The 20,142-nt window shown below is 45.0% G+C and overlaps 2 protein-coding genes across 17 annotated transcripts in view; one reads left to right on the forward strand and one right to left on the reverse strand.

The window, feature by feature from the left end:
• The window catches only part of DNM2 (dynamin 2), a 73,393-nt gene extending 62,679 nt beyond the window's left edge, over positions 1 to 10,714 (reverse strand). For 5 of the 15 annotated variants that reach the window (XM_074311881.1, XM_074311871.1, XM_074311864.1 and 2 more), the window contains exon 1: positions 10,032 to 10,389. In XM_074311881.1, the coding sequence (XP_074167982.1) occupies positions 10,032 to 10,192 (161 nt within the window). In that variant the 5' untranslated portion in view covers positions 10,193 to 10,389. Of the gene's footprint in view, positions 1 to 9,486; positions 9,703 to 10,031; positions 10,390 to 10,504 lie in introns of those variants that run through there. The other 10 variants (XM_074311889.1, XM_074311854.1, XM_074311833.1 and 7 more) reach the window with 3 other exon arrangements.
• On the forward strand, positions 10,713 to 20,113 carry QTRT1 (queuine tRNA-ribosyltransferase catalytic subunit 1). 2 transcript variants are annotated; one of them, XM_074311957.1, is made up of 10 exons: positions 10,713 to 12,323; positions 12,765 to 12,833; positions 13,352 to 13,490; positions 14,315 to 14,393; positions 17,741 to 17,856; positions 18,025 to 18,163; positions 18,397 to 18,472; positions 18,566 to 18,675; positions 18,755 to 18,842; positions 19,799 to 20,113. In XM_074311957.1, the coding sequence occupies exons 1-10, from the start codon at positions 12,042 to 12,044 to the stop codon at positions 19,949 to 19,951; spliced, it is 1,251 nt and encodes a 416-aa protein (XP_074168058.1). In that variant the 5' UTR covers positions 10,713 to 12,041; the 3' UTR covers positions 19,952 to 20,113. The 2 variants fall into 2 exon arrangements, with proteins under 2 accessions (XP_074168058.1, XP_074168067.1); XM_074311966.1 differs by lacking the exon at positions 19,799 to 20,113 and adding an exon at positions 19,509 to 19,673.
• The last annotated feature ends 29 nt before the right edge of the window (positions 20,114 to 20,142 follow it).

Below are 20,142 nucleotides of genomic sequence, written 5' to 3' on the forward strand. Positions count from 1 at the left end.
AAGAATGCAGGAGAGGTGCTGCTAAGACATAATCAATAACATTGGCAACAGATTGTTTAAAGGGGTAGTACAAGTGAAAAAGAAGCTGAAGTTAATACTCAAGTTGAAACCTGAATGACTAGGAATGATGGTGGTACTCTCAACAGTAAAAGGAAAGTGCAGAAGAGGGGAGGGGGAAAAGATAATGAATTCATTTTTGGATTCGGTAAGTTTATGAGATAGAAATACGATAGTCAAAAAGCAAATGGAGATATGACTGGAGGTTGATAGAAAAGTTAGGGCTGGATAAATAGATCTGTAAATCACCTGTATAAATATAATTCTCTACAAACATTTTTAGGATACTAAGTCAAAGACTATGGGGCAGCCTGGAGCACTAAATAAAAGAATGCCAAGGCCAGGAGTCAGGAAGACTTCTTCCTGAGTTCAAATCTTAAGACACTTAGTAGTTGTGTGGACCTGAACTAGTCCCTTAATCTTGTCTCAGTTTCCTCATCTGTAAAAATGATCTGGAGAAGGAACTGGCAAACCACTAATGGTATTCATCCAAGAAAACCCCAAATGGGTTCACAAGGAGTTGGACACAACTGAAATAACTGAACAAGAAGTCCAAGACACCAGAAAAAGATAGTAAAGCTAAAAAAAAACAAAACAAACTATTGCAAACCAAAATAAAACAAAAAGTTTAATCTTCAGGGAGAATAATTTTTTTTTTTTTTTTTTTTTTGCCTAGACTATTTATCTAAGCAGCTACCCAAAATCAGCTTTAAATCTTACTACCTTGGTACCTGATTCCTCTGAAAAGATGAACTACCAAAGATCTGCAATAAAACTAGCTCTAGACTATACAGATAATGTGGAATTATGTAAAGAAACTTACTCAAATCTTCTTATCTTTTAAGTTTAACAGAGAATCCTTTCACTGCTAAGCTTATACCCCAAGGAGATTAAAAAAAAAAAAAAGCCTCAATTACACCAAATATCTGTATGTGGGAGCTTTTTTCAATACCAAAAAACTAGGGGTGTAGTAGATCTTCATCAACTGGGGAACATCTACATAAATAGTTCACAGATGTAATGAAATATTATTACAACAGTGAAATAAAGTGATGAATACAAAGAAGCACATTATTTACATAAACTGACATAAAGGAAAAGTCCACAATGACTAAAACAAAACAATCAAAACTGAATTCTGTGCAGAATTTTAACCATTAAGTTTGGCCCCAAATAAATATGAGATCTCTCTCCCCAATTCCCTTGCACAAATGGGTTCAGACTTTTTTAAAAAACACAACTATTATTTTTTTCAAACTGTGTTACAATGGATTATTCTCTGAAAGGGGTGGAGGAAAAATACAGTGGGGAAAAATAAATAATGTAAACAAAGAAAAGCTATTAACAAATTTATTTTTTAAAGTTAAATTGCTATGTTTGGTCCCTTTTCCCCCTGAAAATATTCCTGAAAAACAGCGGTGAAACTGAAACTGTAGACATGCAGAAAGACTCTCATTAAATTCAAGTTTGTATTTATAACAGTCTCTTTTATATTTGGGCCCCTTCTCTTGCCTTAAGAAAAGAACCTCAAGTTACTTACTAACCATATGAAATTTGTCCCTCTTTTTGCTAGTTTCAGGGACCCATTCTGAGATCTGAGCGCTTAAAAATTTTATTGAAGCAGAGGACAAATCTCCTGATGGGGCACAGCAGTAGGATTCTCCTTCCTATAGAATATGATGGGCTCCTTTAGGAGGTGACATCCAAAGGTGACAAGTCAGAGAGGCTTTTTATCAGGGGGGAAATAATTAGATTCTTCAAGATGCTTGCCATTTTTCCATACATTCTGCCACATAATAAATTGTCCCCACAAAATCAGAAAAGTAATCCATTTCTGAGGCTTTTGAGCTTTTGGAATTCCCTAGTAAATATGTGTCCACTGTGGCCTGATTTTAAAAAGCTACAACCAGAAGTTCAATTACTCAGATTTTGCCATGTTCCTCTGGGAAAGGAATAGAATGCTGCTCTTTATCTGCTCTGGTCCAGGGATCTGGCAACAAACCTTATAGCTTGCCATTTGGCTCCCAAAAGCTTTCCACTAGGATCTTGTTAACTCAAGGCTCAGAATCATGAATATAAATTTCTTCCCTATTTCTCAAGGGCAGACTTACATGGTACTAGAATGTTAGCTAGACCACCATCCCCAGACTCCTGAGCACAAGGTAAAAAAAGTAACCTCTGCAAATCATTTAGAATTCTCCCCAACCATACATGTCCCACCTACCTTCCTGGACTTATTTAAGGCTTCACTTATAACAGAAAGTGTTTTTAAGTTCTCCCATTAACCTGCCTTCCTTACCTGTCATGTCCTATTTTATCATGCTAGTGGAATCCAAGTTCCTTTCCTTGTATAAGTTATTGCTTAATAAATATTTATGGAATTTAATTTTTATTGAATGCCAAAGTATGTATTCCACACCCTTGCCAGCATAGCTGTACTTGGATGAAAAGACCTATTTAAATTAGTCTCTTAATCCTATAGTGTCTTTCATTCCAATTTTCACTCCTCTCCCCCCCAAACCCTCCCCTCCTTTTAACTTCCCCTTATTTTCAAAGCCCAAGTCACCCCTTTTCTCAGTAAACTCCAGTGCATTCCTATAATCTTCTGGATGAAATTAAAAAATCCTCTGGCATCCAAATGTCTTCATAACCTGTCTCTCCCCACCCCCATCCAGTCTTTTTGGACCATACACCTTCTGATGTACTCTTCCATCCAGTGACACAGGCCTCCCTGATGTTCTTCAGAAAAAATATTCCATCTCTGACTGTCTCTAATGCCTAAAATGCCCTTCCATGTTCTCATCTCTGCTTCCTTTAAGTCCTGGCTAAAAAATCCTCCTCCTACAAGAAGCCTCTCCTGATTCTAAGACTTCTCTCTGGTGAATATATATCCTATCACAGTTCTCAGTATATGTAAGGATTCCCTCATTTTAACAGTGAACTCTTACAGGGCAGGAACTATCCTTTGCTTTTTTTTGTGTCCCCATTCCTTAGCCCAGAGTAGGAGCTTAATGAATGTGTACTGATTATAGCTTATAAGCCATTAGACACACAAGAGTCAGCCTCAAAGCTAAGAAGACTTGGATTCAAATCCTGCCTCTGACAGACTAGTTAAGTGACCTGGGAAGTCACTTCACTTTCTCAAGTGCTCAAGGTGGTTCAACACTAAGTCTTAGAGTAGCAGAAGTGGAAGAGGTCTGCAGAGGGAGAGTTTCCTATGCAAAGAAATCCTGAGTTCCAGCAGGGATACTGGCCACACCTATTTCTAACCTTTCCACCCAATCTTTCTAGTTAAACAAGGGAGTGGCAGAGACTACACTCTAATGGGCTTCAGATACTCCCAGAAACTATGGGCGGCCAAAAGAGAAAACCAGCAGATCACTGGCCCAATCCAAAGAGCTTGGTGCTAGATGCCTGGGATACAAAGACACAATGTGAACTCCTGCTTTTGAGGAACTCACATTTTACTTCACTTTTCATTTTAAAGAGCTAGTAATATTGACATTTAAATAGTGTTTGGGTAAGAAAGATTAAGTAATCTGCACTTGAACCTGGGCCCTCCTTAACCTTAGTCCAGGTATCTTTCCACTATCCCATGCAATACTTTGATCAAAGGCAAAAGCCCACAGGCCCATCATGTTCAGCAAAGTTGTATTGTACATGAAAAGTACCAGCATCAATTAGGAAGAGAAACAGAGAGACCTCATTTCTCGCCAGACAAAAGTTCAGCAAACATTCTCAAATAACTTGACAGTATTGCAAAAAAAAAAAATCCCCAAAACCCAAAACCCACCAGTGAAAGTTACTGGTCCCTGTAGTCTAACTCCCTTTAGAATTGAGGATCTCTACTTCCTGGGTCAGATTGACAGCCCTAGAATATACTGTCCAAGCCAGAAAGAGATCACTTAGTCCCATATCCCAACAGCCCACAGTAGTCAACTTGAAAAGCCCTACAAAAATTCATTATGCCTTGAGGACAGGTTTTTTTTTTTAAACAGCAGCAGCTTTTTTGGAACCAGGGAGTCAAGCCAAATAAGAGTTCATAGCTGGAGGTAAGTTACTCATCAAATGCAGTAACTGGCAAACTACCACTTTGTTCTAATATCCAAGTTTTAGCTAGAATGAGATAGATACCCAGCAGGAATCTTGATCCCAGGTAAGCATCAGTGGAATCATCAACAGTAACAAATAACAAAACAAAACAAAACAACAAAAACCAAGGAGGAGAATGCTATAGGAAGAAGCATAGCTTTTAAAAATTATCATCTGACATTTACTGAACACTAAGGCTTGCAGAACACTCTTCACACATGATCTTATGTGAACCTTACTATATCTCTAGGAAGTAGATAGGAAAGGTACAATTATCTCCACTTTGCAGATGAAAAAACTGAAGCTCAGAGATGTCAAATCTTTAATCTCATGTGCAAATTTGATAGTCATTAGAAAAATTCTAAAGATTGTGGGCAATACCCTATAAATATCTCTTAATAAAGGTTTCATTTTCTAAAGCTTTCACACTAAATGGGCTTAATTATAGTAGTGCTTTTCAGAACCACTATAAATGAAGGGTTAGTAGATGTTTCCATTTTTAAAACACTTGAAATGCCTATAATTTTGTCACTTGAATTTAAACTTGTGCTAATACTAGGCAATACATGCAGCCCAGATGCAAATCACTTTCAAAGTATGATTTTATTTGATAAATTGACTTCCCAACCCATTAAAAAAAAAAGTAGATAATGCTATGTAGAAGCTTTTCTACTCTCATCTAAAAGAACCACATCTTATATCAGAGAATCAAATCTACATTTACTAAGACTGATAGTCACTAATCAAATACATTTTTGAAAGTGGGCCTAAAGCTATTGTAGAGTCTAATTTTAGACTCCTAAGGGATTTAACCTTAGGAAGGCTGGCATTACTGTATCAGGAGGAGGACTTCTTATCCGCTGGCTCCCCAAATCAATCTGGGAACCTCATAATAACTCCCTCCATCTAAAGTGACAAACATTAGTGGTCATAAAGTAGTAATAAAATAGCCAACAGACTTCAAGTCACCTCAAAAAGTCCTTTCTGACCAACCATTCAGAAAATTTCACCTTGGCATGAAAAATCTGACATTCAAACAAGAGGAAAATTTTCATAAAGTTGGGGAGGATATGTGAAGTAAAAGTGGAGGCATTTAATTAACTGAATAACTAGTCACTCAAATTATTTCTAAACCTGTGATCCTAAATTAACCTTATATATATATATATATATATATATATATATATAATTTCATTACTGAAAAAATTCTTTATGTACATTTTCTCATAATAGCCTGTCAGAAATATAAGATAAACTTCTATTTTGAATTAAAGAGCAAAAAATCAACTTTGTTTCCAGCTAAATTTTTAAAAATTACAACCATTATGATAAAGAAATGAAACAATGGCGAGCAAGGCATCTGTAAATATCCTGAGAACCCTAAGGTTATTGTCACACATGAGGATCACACAGCAGCCAGTGGGATTTTCTTAAAATATAGGTCTGACCACGGCACTCCCCTACTCAAACTGGATCCAATAGAAACTCTTTTATTTGGCTCTCTTGTCCTTTTTACTACACACTCCTCTCTTTCAGAAAAGCTATGATTTTTATCAGGCCTTCTTATAAATCCTTGTACTTTATTCCTTAATAATGCAGTTCCTCCTCATTTCTGCCTCCTTGAATGCCTCTATTCCTTCGAAAATCAGTCTAAACACCAATTTCTTTTTTTTCTGAGGCTGGGGTTAAGTGACTTGCCCAGGGTCACACAGGAAGTGTTAAGTGTCTGAGATCATATTTGAACTCGGGTCCTCCTGAATTCAGGGCTGGTGCTCTATCCACTGAGCCACCTAGCTGCCCCTAAACACCAATTTCTACACAAAGTTGGAAGCATTTTCTGATTCCTCCCAAATTTCAAATTTTTAATTTTCTGATCGTAAGACATTCTGATCTAAATCATGTGACAAATCAGTCCATGTGCATAATATTGTCTTCCCTTAAGAGAAAACATGCTTCATAGGAACAGGGTCTGTATTTGGTTTCTTTGTATCTTCTGGACCTAGCAGAGTAGGTGCTTACTAAATGCTTGACCAGTTGCTAGTGGACCTGCCCCAACAACCAACAAATATGCAAATAATTAATAAAAAGAAGTGAGAGGAATGGTCAGTCCAGAAGCAGTTAATTGAGTAAATGCTTTTCATTAAAAGAAAATTATTTAATAAAGCCAATTGTGCTTGAGAGGAGCCATGTCTCAAAAATCAATTTAATTCCAATTGATTAAATGGTTAAACAAACAGTATTCCCATATTGTGCTAGTTAGTAATTTTGAACACCACCTTGGCCTTCAAGTTGGGGGTGTGTGTGTGTGATCTAAGAGAGCTCAGATATTGTCTAGTCTAACCCCTTCATTTTCAGGTGAGAACACAAGAACCCCAGGCTTAGTGACTTGTTTAAAGTGACTTAACTTATTAGCAGCAGGGTTAAGAGGAAACCTAAGCCTCCACACTCAGATCAATGCTCTGCCCTACAGAACAATGTCTCACCGATTCACACAAGCACTCAACAAAGTTCAAAAAAAAAAAAAAAAAAAAAAAAAAAAAAATTCAACAAAGGAACTTTCATCCCCATTTTCGAATAAATCAAATAATATGTGCTGAGTACATTAGAGAAAATATGTGACACTCAACAGGTGTGGAAGACATCAGGAAGAGATTCTTGGAATGACATCTGACCTGGATGGTGACAACTGCAAGGCAGGGAAGTCAGGAAGGTCTATGGTCTAAGCACAGGGAAAAGGAATGGGAAGTTGGCAATTGAAGAGGACTGAGTCTGGTTTGGTTGTAGTAGGGAAATGGCACTAGAGCTGGGGGACCTGGGACAAACATTAGTAGTCATAAAGTAGTAATCCCATAATTCCATAATCTGTGTGAGCCTCCTCACCTATACAAGAAAGCTAGATTAGATGGTCTCCAAGGTGAATTTCTACACTAGATCACAAGGAGAGTAAGTGGTATGAGCTAAGATTGAAAAGGTCAACCATAGGTAAGGAGAACCTTGAATGACTGGCTAAGGAATGTGAACTCTGCCCGTGGACCACAGGGAATCAGTGAAGGTTACTGGGGCAGAGGTAAACGATGTATACCTAGAAGCTTGACATAGCATGTAATTGATTGGGAAAGAAGTTTGTGAAGACCTATTGGGAGGCTGTAACAGTCAGAAGCAGGCAGACAGTATTGAATGAGGTTAGCTAGGTGATGTAGTGGATTCAAGGGTGCTGGGCCTGAAATCAGGAAGACTTCATCTTGAGGCTCAATCTGGCCTCAGCTATTTACCTAGCTGGATGACCCTGGTCAAGTCATTTAACTTAGTTTGCCTCATTTTCTGCATCTAAAATAAACTGGAAAAGGAAATAGTAGATCACCCTCATACCTTTGCCAAGAAGAGCCCAAATGAGGTCACCAGGAGTCAGATCTGACTGAAAGGACTTAAAAACAGAATGAAAGCTCGTGTCTGAGTGATGACTTTAGAAACAGGTGTAATACCAATGAGACCGTGTTTATAGGACTGCATATAAAGATGACCAAAATGGAGAGCTTAGGCATTTTGCTTTAATAACGAAGAAATAAAAAAGAGATTCACGGTCTAATTAATGCATTCGCCCCAGCTAAGGCAGCAAAGAGCCCTCAAAAGAGGGGAGACTGATAGGAAGTGAACACAGACTGGCTTGGAGGGAAGGGAGATGAACCTCTTATCAGCACTACATAAAGCCTCTCCCAATTGGTGAAGGAATTTGAAAAACACCCAACTCAGTTCATTCATATGAACTCCAGTTAAATGAAGATGTCTTAAGCCAGGGCCAAATGACATTCCAGAACTACCACCTGTATGTAACAGTGACAGACAACACAGGATTTTTATAAGACTAACTGGTTTGCTTAATTCTTTCAAAGTGCTCAATATTATTTACCTGAAGTGTAGGATAATTGTGGTTTTTAAACTTTCTGTTTTTCAAACCTGAGTCATTAGTTAGCTTTCCAGGAGAGAAAGGCAGCACAGCTAAATGAGTGTTTTAAAAGGCCACACAACAATATAGTATAATGAAAAGTGCTCTGGACTTGAGACTGGAGATAGTGGGGTTCAAATCCTACTTTGTTTATTAGCTATGAGTCAATGGCCTAGTCACAACCTTTTCTGCCTATTTCCTCATCTTTAAAATGAATTAATATGGTGTCTGTAGTACATACTTCAGAAACAGCTAGGTGGTTCAGTGGACAAAGCGCTTGGCCTGGAGTCAGGAAAACCTGAATTCACATCCAGCCTTGAGTCATCCTGGGCAAGTCTTTGCCTTAATCCATTGGAGATGAAAATGGCAAACCAAAACTTCAGGGACAGCGCTGGTGTGGGATACAAACGACAAGCATATATTTCACAGGCTGCTTTGAGGATCAGAGAAAATGAGAAGTAAAGCAGCTCTTGTAATTACTAATACAAAGGACTCCCAAGATTTTACCAAGTGTCAAACTAAACCAGGCAAGGTGTACAATCCAAATCCAAGAAACAAACAAAAAACCCTTACTCTTTGGGTAAAGACTGTTAGCCGACACTGTGTAACAGGGTTCTGTAAAGATCCAAAGGTACAAATATCAATTTTCTAACTTGGGTTTCCAGACTGTTGGCACAGACAATGCTTGCTCTGTAAAACTAGACATGGAGGCAGAGTAGGTCTCTGGAAGATGCTGGCCACACTGAGATCCTGTGCACTGCTAAGTACAGAAGGAGGATACACACACCATCAGTCTGACAGCCCTCTCCAAAAGGGGAAGTTAAACGTGACTCAAGAGTCCTTCTTGAAGTAAAGAAGACATATGGGCTCCAACTTCTCTTTGACAAGGGAAAGGCAGGATGGGGGGAGGGGACGGGAAACCACCTCTGCTGTGCTCAGCTACATTGAAAGTCTACTTGGAAACTAGGTCCCCCTCACCCCACTACTCATCTTCTCAAGTATTCCTATAAAGAAGGTGGAGGGAGGCTCAGTGTTATCCACCAACTGGGGGGAGGGGGCTGGAGTTGTCAAATCTACAAAGCACCTGCTTTAAGAGACACAACCCACAGCCCGTTCAGAATCCCCACGCCTAACCTCTCAGCACTGTCCTTGCCTGGACAAGCTCACGGGCCAGGAGCCACGGTGATCAGAACTGCAGCTAACTAAAAACTCCGCTGTCTGCAGAGAAAAAAATAAAACCAAAAACAACTAGCGAGTTGGCCAAACCCAACGGGACAACGGCAACCAAAGCAGCAGGCTGGTGGGGAGGTTGTCTTTTCGGGACTTCAGAGGTTTGGCTAATCCCCCAATCCGACAAAACCACCCCAGATAAAGCCGGGGGAGATAACAACGACCTTGACACTTCACGTAACTGTCCTGGGCCTCGGTTTCCTCTTCAGTAAAGTGACTGACCTAGCTGCCCTCCAGCTGTACATCAACGGAGACCCGCTCCTCTTCCCACCTCCAGACCGGCACCAAGCAGCCCCAGGGCAGGGCGGGCTGTCAGGCGCCTGCCCCGCACCTGCCGGCCCGACGCTCAGGCGGGGCCACGGGGTCCTCCCCCGGGGGACAAAGGGGGGAGGGCGACGCTCGCCGTTGTAGATCTCCCCCGGTTCGCGGGACGGAGGCCGCGCGGGGTCCCAGTGACCCCCGATTGACCCCCCCTCGGGTTAGGGGGGCCTAGACCGGGGCCCATCCCCGGGTCCCTTTTACGCCGTCCACGCGCGCCCGCCAGCGGCGCTTTTCCACCCGCGGCTCTGCCCGAGGCTTACGCAAGCGGCGCAGCCAGGCGCGTCCAGGGCCATTCCTCAAGCCGCTTGCGCCCGGGCGGAGCGAGCAGGGCCCGCGGGGAGGGGGAGCGCCCATCTTCCATCGCCGGCGCAGCCCGCCCAAGACTCACCGGCCGACGAAGTTCTCGAGCACCGAGCTCTTGCCGGCGCTCTGACCTCCCACCACGGCGATCTGCGGCAAGTCCAGGTGGCAGCTCTGCCCGATGGAGCTGAACGCGTCCTGCAGCTTGTTCACCAGCGGGATCAGTTCCTCCATTCCCCGGTTCCCCATGGTGGCGGCGGCGGCGGCGACTCTCCCCTCGCGGCCCGCGAGACCTCCCCAGCTTCCCAACGACCCTGCCCCGCGCGCCGGCGGTTGCTCCCCCGGGACACAGCCCAACTCCCGACTCCAAACTTCGTCTCAGAGTCGCCGCCTCATCCGGTTCTCAGGCGACACCCGACCCAAGCGACCTCCCGCCCCAGACGCAACCGGGGCTGGCCCTCCTAGCTGACGCTTTTCTCTAAACCCTTCAGGTTGCTGTCTACTGGTCGCCAGCCCTGTCACTCTCGGTCAAAAGCCAATGAAGTAGAGGTACGGGCTTACTGATGATGATTAAGGGCGAAAATGTCCTAACCCCCTTTTCCTTCCTCGAGAATTCATTGGATAAAGGAACTGTCACTATTCTCCAGATCCAATAGGTTGAAAAACCTGGTTGTCAATGCCGGGGGCGGTGTTTCGGGAAATCGCATGCTAGTTCCGCCTATTTTAAAACATCTTCGCATTCTCATTGACACGATTACCTGCCAGTCGGATTAGCAAACCAGTGGAATTAGCGAACTCCACCCACCAAGTCAAATGTGATTGGCAAATAAATGTTTATACGTCACAGGAGTTATTCTATTGGCCAAAAAAGTCACTATCAGTTAACTATAGAAAGAAAGGGGGCGCCTCCCGGCTAAATATTGTCTGTGATTGAGAAATACATCTGTCGATCAATTTAGCTCTTGCTCTTATTTGTTAATGCTTAGATTCCTCGAAACAGCGATCTCTTCATGATTTAGAAGGGCTCCCTGAGAAAATGAGCGTCCTCTGCTGGCGGGAATCGAGATTTCCTGCCAACGCTGTTTAATTAGCAATGAAGACTGAAAATTTTCAAATTAGAACGGATAAAGATAAAGCTATATTTAGTTCAACTCATACCTGAACAAGGATCCCTGACTTTTTGAGAAGTGGTTATTTCCCACCCCGCTGCACAACTTTAGACATCATGACCTCAGCAGCCTAATCCTGCAAGATCGATTTCCTACCTGGAAATTAACACGACCCTCTGCACTTGGGATCCCTCTGAACGGAAGGTGGGGGGGTGGAGAGCTCCTCCCAAAACTTCCATGGAGGTTTTCCGAGCCAATCAAATCGTAATTCCCAACCCAGCCGCTTTCCTTTGGACTTCATCGTGTCTCCAGCGCTGTTCTCCTTTCCTTCCACAACTTCAAACCCACCCCTTCACCTTCATTTTCCTTTTTTTTTTTGTATGTTTCTCTCTTCTCCCTAAAAACTCCTTGAAGGCAAATCTTTTTTCGTTTTTAGCATATTGCCCGGCTTATAGCACACGATTAATAAGTATCAACTGACTGGCCATCCAGTCTTTGGCTAAAAACAATAGTGAAAAGTGACAATCCGTCGTTGGCTTTTAGTTAAATGTTTGTAAACAGTTTGTTCAGGCTTTATGCCGCGCACTAGAAATACATCTATTAATGCCTCTGACTGGCTTCTAACCATCACATTCTTCACACTAATGCCTTTTCTAAGTAGGCCTTCCTGGAATAGCTCGTCACGGTAAAACAAACAACCCCCCCAAAAAAAACTACAATTCCCAGCACAGCGCACGTCGGGGACGTAAAACGCACAAGTCCTTGCGGGCAGCCGGCTTCCCCCAGGAAGGGAGGAGTCGGAGAAAATAATTTAAACGCTGATATTCCAATCAGTTTACAAGAGTAATTTGTCGGTTCTGGTTCTAGGGTTTCAGAAAGAAAAAAACAAACATAAAAATGCGGGCCTACCTACAAATGCCCGGAAACCCGTTGCCATGGTTCTGAGACGCCTTCCGCCAGCTACGGCTGCCACGTGACCAAACGGTAACATGGCGGCACCCACGGAACCCCAGTCCACGAGGTGTCCAGAACCGATGGCAGCGGCCGGCGGGACTCGGGCCCCGGCAGCCTTGGCGCTGCGGGTGGTGGCCGAGTGCGGCCGCAGCAAGGCGCGGGCGTGCGAGCTGCGCCTGCCGCACGGCGCCGTGTCCACGCCGGTGTTCATGCCTGTGGGGACTCAGGGAACCATGAAGGGGGTCACGGCGGCGCAGCTGGACAGCCTGGGCTGCCGCATCTGTCTGGGCAACACGTACCACCTGGGCACGAGGCCGGTGAGTGCGCCGTTCGGGAGCGGGAGGGGATCCCGAACCCCGGGTGTTGTGGGTAGCGCCGGGCCGGGAGTCGGGGGACCCGCGCCTCAGACACTCTCCAGCTCTGGGACCTTGTAAAATGAACCCGGGAGAGAAGCAGCCTCCGCTCCGGAAGAAAGCACCCCGCGGGGTCAGGAAGGGTCGGCTTAGCCACAAGGTATTTGGCACTTGAGCTTGCACCTGACGCCTCTGTTGCCATCCTCTGCCCTGGGCTTTAGTTTCCCCATGATAAAACATGGGAGGGGGCTGTGTCCTTCAGGACCCCCTTTGATCTCTGGTTCTGACTTCCTCAGTGGGCGTGGGCTGCATGCCCGGAGGCCCGGCCCGGCACGGCCCTCTGGCCCCGCCGGCTTTTCTGAAGGAATGCAGTCCCGCTTGTGCAGTGACTGAATCTTTCTCCAGGGTCCTGAGCTCATACAGAAGGCAGGCGGGCTGCATGGCTTTATGAACTGGAGCCGAAACCTCCTCACGGTGCGTCTGGGAGTCTGGCGGTAGGGACGGGGGGGGGCACTGGGAAGAGCCGGGTGCATTAAAGCAGGGGTTCTCAAACTGGCCCGGCCGCAAACGGGCTGAGGGGCGGAGACCACAAACCGGCCCTCCCACAGTCTGAGGGACTCGGAACTGGCCCCTCAATAAAAAGTGTGAGGGCCCCACACTTAGAATGAGGAAGCCTGGCGGGGCTCCTGGCTCCTTGTTTGAGCCTCTTTATAATGTAAAACAAGAAGAGTTATCTTTGAATTCTCGTTCTCCCTGGGTTTTCTTGGAGTACCCTAGAAAACGAACTGCTGCTGTTACTGTTATGGCAGAGCCTGAGCGCGGGCGATGGAGAGCTCTGGACTGGAGGCTGAGAGCCTTCTGCAAGTCCCCACCCTGGTGTTGCTCAGTGCCCCACTTGTAAAGTGAAGCGGAGTGGCTGCTCTAAGTCTTCTCAGTGGGGGAGTGGCAGGTCCTTCCTGAGGACCTGAGGTCAGTAGGGAGTATCTCCACAGGACAGTGGTGGCTTCCAAATGGTGTCCCTGCTGGCTCTGTCCGAAGTGACGGAGGAAGGAGTGCGATTCCATTCCCCCTACGATGGTGCCGAGATCCTGCTGAGCCCAGAGAAGTCTGTGGAGATTCAGAATGCCCTGGGTGAGCCCTGGCTGGTGAAGAGGAGCTGCCTTTTCTCCTCAGGAAGCTGACGTGGGGGGAGGGGGGCGGCGGAGGAGGTTAATGCCCCCAGGTCCCGTCTCAGCTTTGACGTTTTTTTTTCTAGCCATGTGACTAGGCCCATCTCTGGTTAGCTATAAATCAAGTGGAGAGCACACTTGTTTATTATTTACTTAGTGGGTCCTTTCTAGTGAAATGCTTTATAAGTTTTCAAACTAGGTGGCTGCTAGGTGGCAGTGTATAGAGCAGGGCCTGGAGTCAGCAAAAACTGAGTACAGACCCGAGCTCAGACATGTAAGTCACCTCTGCTTTCCTCAACTGTATAATGGGGGTAATGATAGCACCGATCCGGAAGGAACAGATGGGATGATGTATGCCTGGCACACAGCGGGGACTCTGTAAAGGCTTATTCTCCCTCCTCATCCCCTGCCTCCAGGATACGGGTAAGGTATTTATATGTAAGATAATAAAAAAGTTATTAATCACAGGGACTCCAGGAACATAAGGACAAAAAAAATACAAGGGATACAATATGCTCTCCAGGAATTTCCTGGGAGATAAGATAGGTTAAAAAAAAAGATACATATGATACAAAGTGGAGTGGAAAATACTGACACAGTATCCTAGGAAGATTTGTGGGAAGGGCAGGGACTGGAGAAAGTATCAGAGAGCAGGCCTACTTGTTTTTCCCTCTTTCTGCTTCAGTGGGGAAAGCTGATTTCTAGATCTCACAGGTTCTAAGAAGAGGGTTGTCCCGACTCCCTGTCTCTTCCAATAGAGGTTCTCTGACTTTGCTTCCTCTTCAGGCTCAGACATCATGATGCAGCTGGATGATGTGGTCAGCAGCACTCTGACCGGCTCTCGGGTGGAGGAGGCCATGCACAGGTCAGGAGGGGCCCAACTGGGGATAACTCAACTGCCTGGGTGACTGACTGTGAGCAATTCCCTCACCTCTTTAAAATTTGCTTTCCTCCTCTATAACACGACAGCTTGAACTAGATTATCAAGACTCTGAATCCTTGGGGACTTCCTTCTCAAAACTGCCTTATATTCATTTTTCATAATTGATGCATATACCTAAAGATGTATATTTTGTTGTCCCCCAATTAACATGTGGACCTCTTGAGGCTGAGTCTGTTTCATTTTTGTCAATGCCTCCCGGGGCCTAGCATATATTAAACGAATTAAGTGCTTGCTGACTGATGAATTTTAAAATTCCTAAGCTCAGAGGATACTTTTCCTTTGTGGTCCTTTCATAGAATGTTTTCCATGCCTCTCTCTAATGCAGAAGCAACTTTTGAAAATTAAACCAAAAATAGATTACATATATTCTTCTATATTGGTAGAGGGAATCACCTCACTGGGAATTACCCCCTTCCTCCTTGCTTGCTTCCTTCCTTTCCTTTTCTTCCTTTCTTCCCTTCTTTCCTTTCCCCCCTTCCTTTTCCTCCTTCCCTCATTCCTTCTTCCTTCTTTCCCTTCCTTCTTTCTCTCCTCCCTACTTTTCTCCCTTCCTTCCCTCCTCTCTTTTTTTCTCCTTCCTCCCTTCTTCCATTTTTTCTTCCCTCCTTTCCTTCCTCCCTTCTTTCCTACTCCCTGCTCCCTCTCTTCCGTCTTTCCTTCCTCTTTCCCATACTTCCTTTCACCATCTAGCAGTGTTTGAAGCTGAATTTGAACTTAGGCCTTTCTTCACTCCAAATCCAGCCCAGGATCCACTGTTCTACCTAGATACCTCCCTACTTTTTGAGCAGGGGAATGGCATGGAATATTTTTAGGAAAATAATTATGGCACCTATGTGGAGAATGGATTAATCAGGGAAGAGCCTGGGAGTAAGCTGACTAATTGGGAGGTTATTATAGAGCAGGGGTTCTCAAACTACAGCATTGGGCCAGATGCCGCAGCTGAGGACACTTATGCGGCCCTCCGGGTTATGGCAGATGGGCTGAGGGGCGGAGACAAGAGTGTGAGCTTTTGTTTTTCCTCTAGTCCCGCCTCTCACAGTCTGAGGGGCCGTGAACTGGCCCCTATTTAAAAAGTCTGAGGACCACTGTTATAGAGTAAGAGATGATACCAGTATGAATGATTATTAGAGACTCTGTGAATGCACAGAATGGGAAAGCTGTGAGAGATGTTGTGAAAGAAGCATTGAGAAGACTTGGTAATTGCTTGGATATTAAGAGTAAGGAAGAAGTAGGAGCCAAGAATAACCTTGAAGTTTTGAACTTAGATAATCTTAACAGAAACAGGAAAATTTGTGAAAATGGGGGAGATAATAAGATAAATGAGTTTGAATTTTAGATGCTAAAGGCACATCTAAGACATATCAAGAGGGCAACTGACTAGATGAGACTGGAGTTGGGATAGTGATGAGTATTGACAATGTAGATTTGGGGCTCACTTGATTAAAGATGATCGAACCTTTAAGAATGAATAACAAAAGAGAGATGAGAGTCCAGGATGCAATCTTGGGAGCTAGTTATATTTATTTAGAATAGGTTTGTAAACCCTAATGACAATAAAAATGTGAATTCTTTTTGCTATCCATCACCACATTTGCCTCTCAGGGCTTTCCTAAAGGTGCTATCCTGATTCTTCTCTTCTCCATCAGATAGCTCCTTCTCAGTCACTGCTGACTGTGGGAATCTTCTGATGCTTTCTCCTTGGTTCTGTACTCTCTCATTTGGTTCCATCTTGACATATCCATCACTAGTCTCTCCCCTCGGAATAGTCCCATGTCATGAATCATCTGTGAGGTTCCAGGTGGACATATCTGGCACTAATCTTTTTTCTGAGCTTTAGTCCCATGTCATGAACCACCTGTTCTTTAGATGTCAAAGCATCTCAACCTCAACATGTCCAAAATAGAAATCACGGTTCTCCCCAGACCTGGTCCTCTTCTGAATTCTGATCTCTGCCAAGGGCACTACTCTTTTTCCATTTCCCTCAGTTTGCAAATTTGGTTTTTCTTGATTCCTCCTTTACCTGGTACATCCAGTCTGTTTCAATCAACACATCTACTACATTGTCCCTTCGCGTCTCAGATGTCACCCCAATTCAGGCTGCTTCATCTCTTTCCTATCAACAGCGTCTCCCAAACTGGTCTCCCCTTCTGCAATTCCATCCTCTGTTCATTTGCCAAAGTGACTTTCCAGAGGTGGATCTAACTCTTTCCCCTTTATTCTCAACTCTGTAACCATCTGGCATTTAAAGATGGCCTTCACAAGGTGGCCTCTACCTCCTTTTTTTTCTGGGATTCTTACACTTTTTTTCTCTGTGTGCATTTTATAGTCTCAATATACTGGGATCCTTGCTATTGCTCACACATAATGCTCCATCTCCTGGAATTGATGCTTTTGCTCTGGTTGTTCCCACGTTTGGAATGGTTTCCTTTCTCACTTTCACTCCTTGGAATCCTTGGTTTTTTTCAGGACTCATCTCAAATGAATCTTTCTCCATGAAACCTTTGCCTGGTTCCTCTAGCTGCTAGGAACTTCCCTCCCAAAGCTACCTTGTATTCTTTTTGTATGTATCATGAATATTCTTGCTTCTTTACATATTCTTTATAGTCATTTCTATTTTGGCCAGAAAACCTAAAGGCTTTCCTCTCCCAGATTTTTATATATATATATATATATATATATATATATATATATATATATATGCATATATATATATATAAATTTTTTTTTTTTTTGAATAGGTAGAAGAGGCCATTTTTTTGTCTCAATTGCTACTGCTATTAAAACAGGTCCAGAAAGGAACAGTGATTGTGCATTGCCTCAGTCAAACTGAGACTTCTTAAAGAGTTTAGCTCAAAAAGGCCAAGATCTCTCATTGCATCTAAGGTCAACTCCAGTCAAATCTAGTCTGGCTATATCTGGAGTTTGAGGCTGGGGACCCTGCACAGCCCTTCTTCACTCAAATCAAATCCACTTGCATCTTAAGGCATCACCTCCCTGATGTCATGGGGCTTCTTCAAAAATGTAGGGCGAACCACAACCACAACTGTTGTCTACTCTATAAGAATGTAAGTTCTTTGAGGACAGGGACTATGTTTGCATTTGTCTTTGTAGCCTCTGCACTTAATAAATGCTTGGGGATTATTCCACATAGTTGATGAGTATTTATTGACTAATTAGCAGCAGAGACTTGACTTGTGCCCTACAGAGGATTCTATCACCTGCCCAAGGCCCCTCAAAGCTGAGGAGGCTATAATCAGTAACCATTGCAGGTCCATCCGCTGGCTAGACAGGTGCATCTCAGCCAACCGACGGCCTGACCAGCAAAACCTATTTGCCATCATCCAGGGTGGCCTGGATCCTGTTTTACGGAGCAAATGCCTTGAAGGTGAGTGCCAGGAGCGAAGGGAGGGAAAGCACAGAGGATGAAGGCTCCTTTCTCAGTCCACAAAGTTTGTGTTTCCCAAAGACAGTTGGGGGGAATGGGACCACTCAGAGGTTCCACCTGCTGCCTTTTGGAGGGGACTGGCGGTTCTGTGACTCAGCCCTTTCTCAGAGATGACCAAGAGGGACGTGCCAGGCTTTGCCATTGGGGGACTGAGTGGAGGCGAGAGTAAGGAGAAATTCTGGAAGATGGTGACCCTGAGCACGGACCACCTACCCCGGGAGAAGCCTCGCTACCTTATGGGCGTTGGGTAAGAATCAAAGCCCTGTCTGGCGGGAGTGTGTGTGGGGGGGTGTGTGGCCCCATGCCCTTCTCCAGAGTCTGGGGAGGATTGGGAGCAGGAGTCTCTTCTCCCCTTGTGTGTGTGTGAGCAGATTCAGAACAGGATATCTGGGAATGGCAGCAGGGGGGGGCATATCTAGGGCTGGGTGGCTTCAGTCTGATGCCTTTTGTCTTCCCACTGTCCCCACCTCGCTCCAACAGCTATGCTACTGACTTGGTGGTCTGCGTTGCCCTGGGCTGTGACATGTTTGACTGTGTCTTCCCCACACGCACAGCGGTGAGACCTGGTGGGGGGGCCGAGCTGGAGCAGACATGGCTTGGGGAGGGGGTGTTCAGGGCCAAGAGCAGCTCCCTTTTTCCCTCCCTCCAGCGCTTTGGGTCCGCCCTTGTCCCCACCGGAAACCTCCAGTTGAAGAAGAAACAATTTGCAAAGGATTTCCGGCCCATTGATGAGGCTTGTATGTGCCCCACCTGTCAGAGGTATCTTGTACCCAGGGAAGGGAGAGGGGGCAGGGAGCACCTCCAGGCCGGTGCTGATATCCCCCCCTCTCCCTCCCAGGCACACGAGGGCCTTCCTCCATGTTTTACTACACAGCAACAATACAGCTGCCTTGCATCATGTCACTGTGCACAACATCGCCTACCAGGTATGGGGTCCCTTGGGTGCTGATGTCTCAGGTCATAGTTTTTCAGCTCCACAGGGGGAGGGACCTTGGGCGTCATTTGGTCTAAACACCTCATTTTCTAGTGGGGGAAACAGGCCCAGAGAGGAACAAGGATTTACCCAAAGTCACACACCTGGGGAATCTCTGGGAGTGTGGTTAGGAAGGGGCAGCCGTAAGGTCAGAGGAATTGGAGTTGGAAGAGGGCTTGAAGGTCCAACTGCCTTATTTTACATTTGGGGCCCTGAAGCCTGAAGAGCCCAAGTGACTGAATTAGAGCTCTTAGGTTCTGTTGCCAAGATACTTTTCTTCTAAGAATATTGTGTGCTAGGAAGAGTAAGGATTGTTATACCCATTTACAGATGAGGAAAGCGAAGCTCAAAGAGGTGTGAAGCCCTTCCCCAGCTAAGGTTCAGAGATGAGATGTGGGCCCAGAGATCTGGATCTTGAGAAAATTGAACCCTTTCTGGGGAGGAGGGAGGAGATGCAGAGGGTGCTTGGAGGAGACAAGGAGAGTTACATTTGAATCCTGGCCAGGTGAGCCCAGGCAGGCTCTTATCTCTGAGGTGTGGCATCCTCATGGGCCAAGGGACTGGGTTGTGGCTTGTAGATCCTAGGGCCCATTTCTGGTTCTACCTTCCCATTTTATAGATGAAACAGCTGAAGCTAAGTGCTTGCCCAAAGTGACACAGGTTGTATGCTATCAGAAGTGACATTGGAACCCATGTCCTTCAGCTCTCCCCAGGTATGGGCTAGGTGCTATTTGGGGGGCCGTAACTGAGTGTCTGTTTTCTGTCTCCCCCTCCCCAACACACACACACACACACACACACACACACACACACACACACACACGCACCCTCAAAACACATACATAAAAACACACACACACACACACACACACAAAATTTCCCCCTGCCCCCTACACAAACCCTCACCAGCTGCGGCTGATGGATGCTATCCGGACCAGCATTGTGGAGCATCGCTTCCCAGACTTTGTTCGGGATTTCATGAAGACCATGTATGGAGATGTGGGGCGCTGCCCAGGCTGGGCCGTGGAGGCCCTGCAGTCAGTGGGCATCCCTTTAAGCTGATTGTCTATCCCAGTCCCCAAGTAGAACTGTGCTGCTAATCTGTGGCCTGGGGTGGGAACCCCTAGGGACAGGAGCATTGTCTCCAGGAGTTAAATGCATACAAGCTTTGTGTGTTGGCCGAGGCCCCAGAGTAAAGACTGAAGAGTTTTCTTTTTTATAACATGTCTGTGTTTGTGCATGTTTCTTCTTCT

The sequence above is a fragment of the Sminthopsis crassicaudata genome, chromosome 1, assembly GCF_048593235.1.
Source record: "Sminthopsis crassicaudata isolate SCR6 chromosome 1, ASM4859323v1, whole genome shotgun sequence".
Classification (NCBI taxonomy): domain Eukaryota; kingdom Metazoa; phylum Chordata; class Mammalia; order Dasyuromorphia; family Dasyuridae; genus Sminthopsis; species Sminthopsis crassicaudata.

Coding starts and splice junctions, on each gene's coding strand:
- QTRT1 (XM_074311957.1), top strand. CDS start 12,042: ATGGCGGCACCCACGGAACCCCAGTCCACGAGGTGTCCAGAACCGATG. Junction 12,834..13,351: donor GGAGCCGAAACCTCCTCACG/GTGCGTCTGGGA, acceptor GTATCTCCACAG/GACAGTGGTGGCTTCCAAAT. Junction 18,843..19,798: donor TGCACAACATCGCCTACCAG/GTATGGGGTCCC, acceptor AACCCTCACCAG/CTGCGGCTGATGGATGCTAT.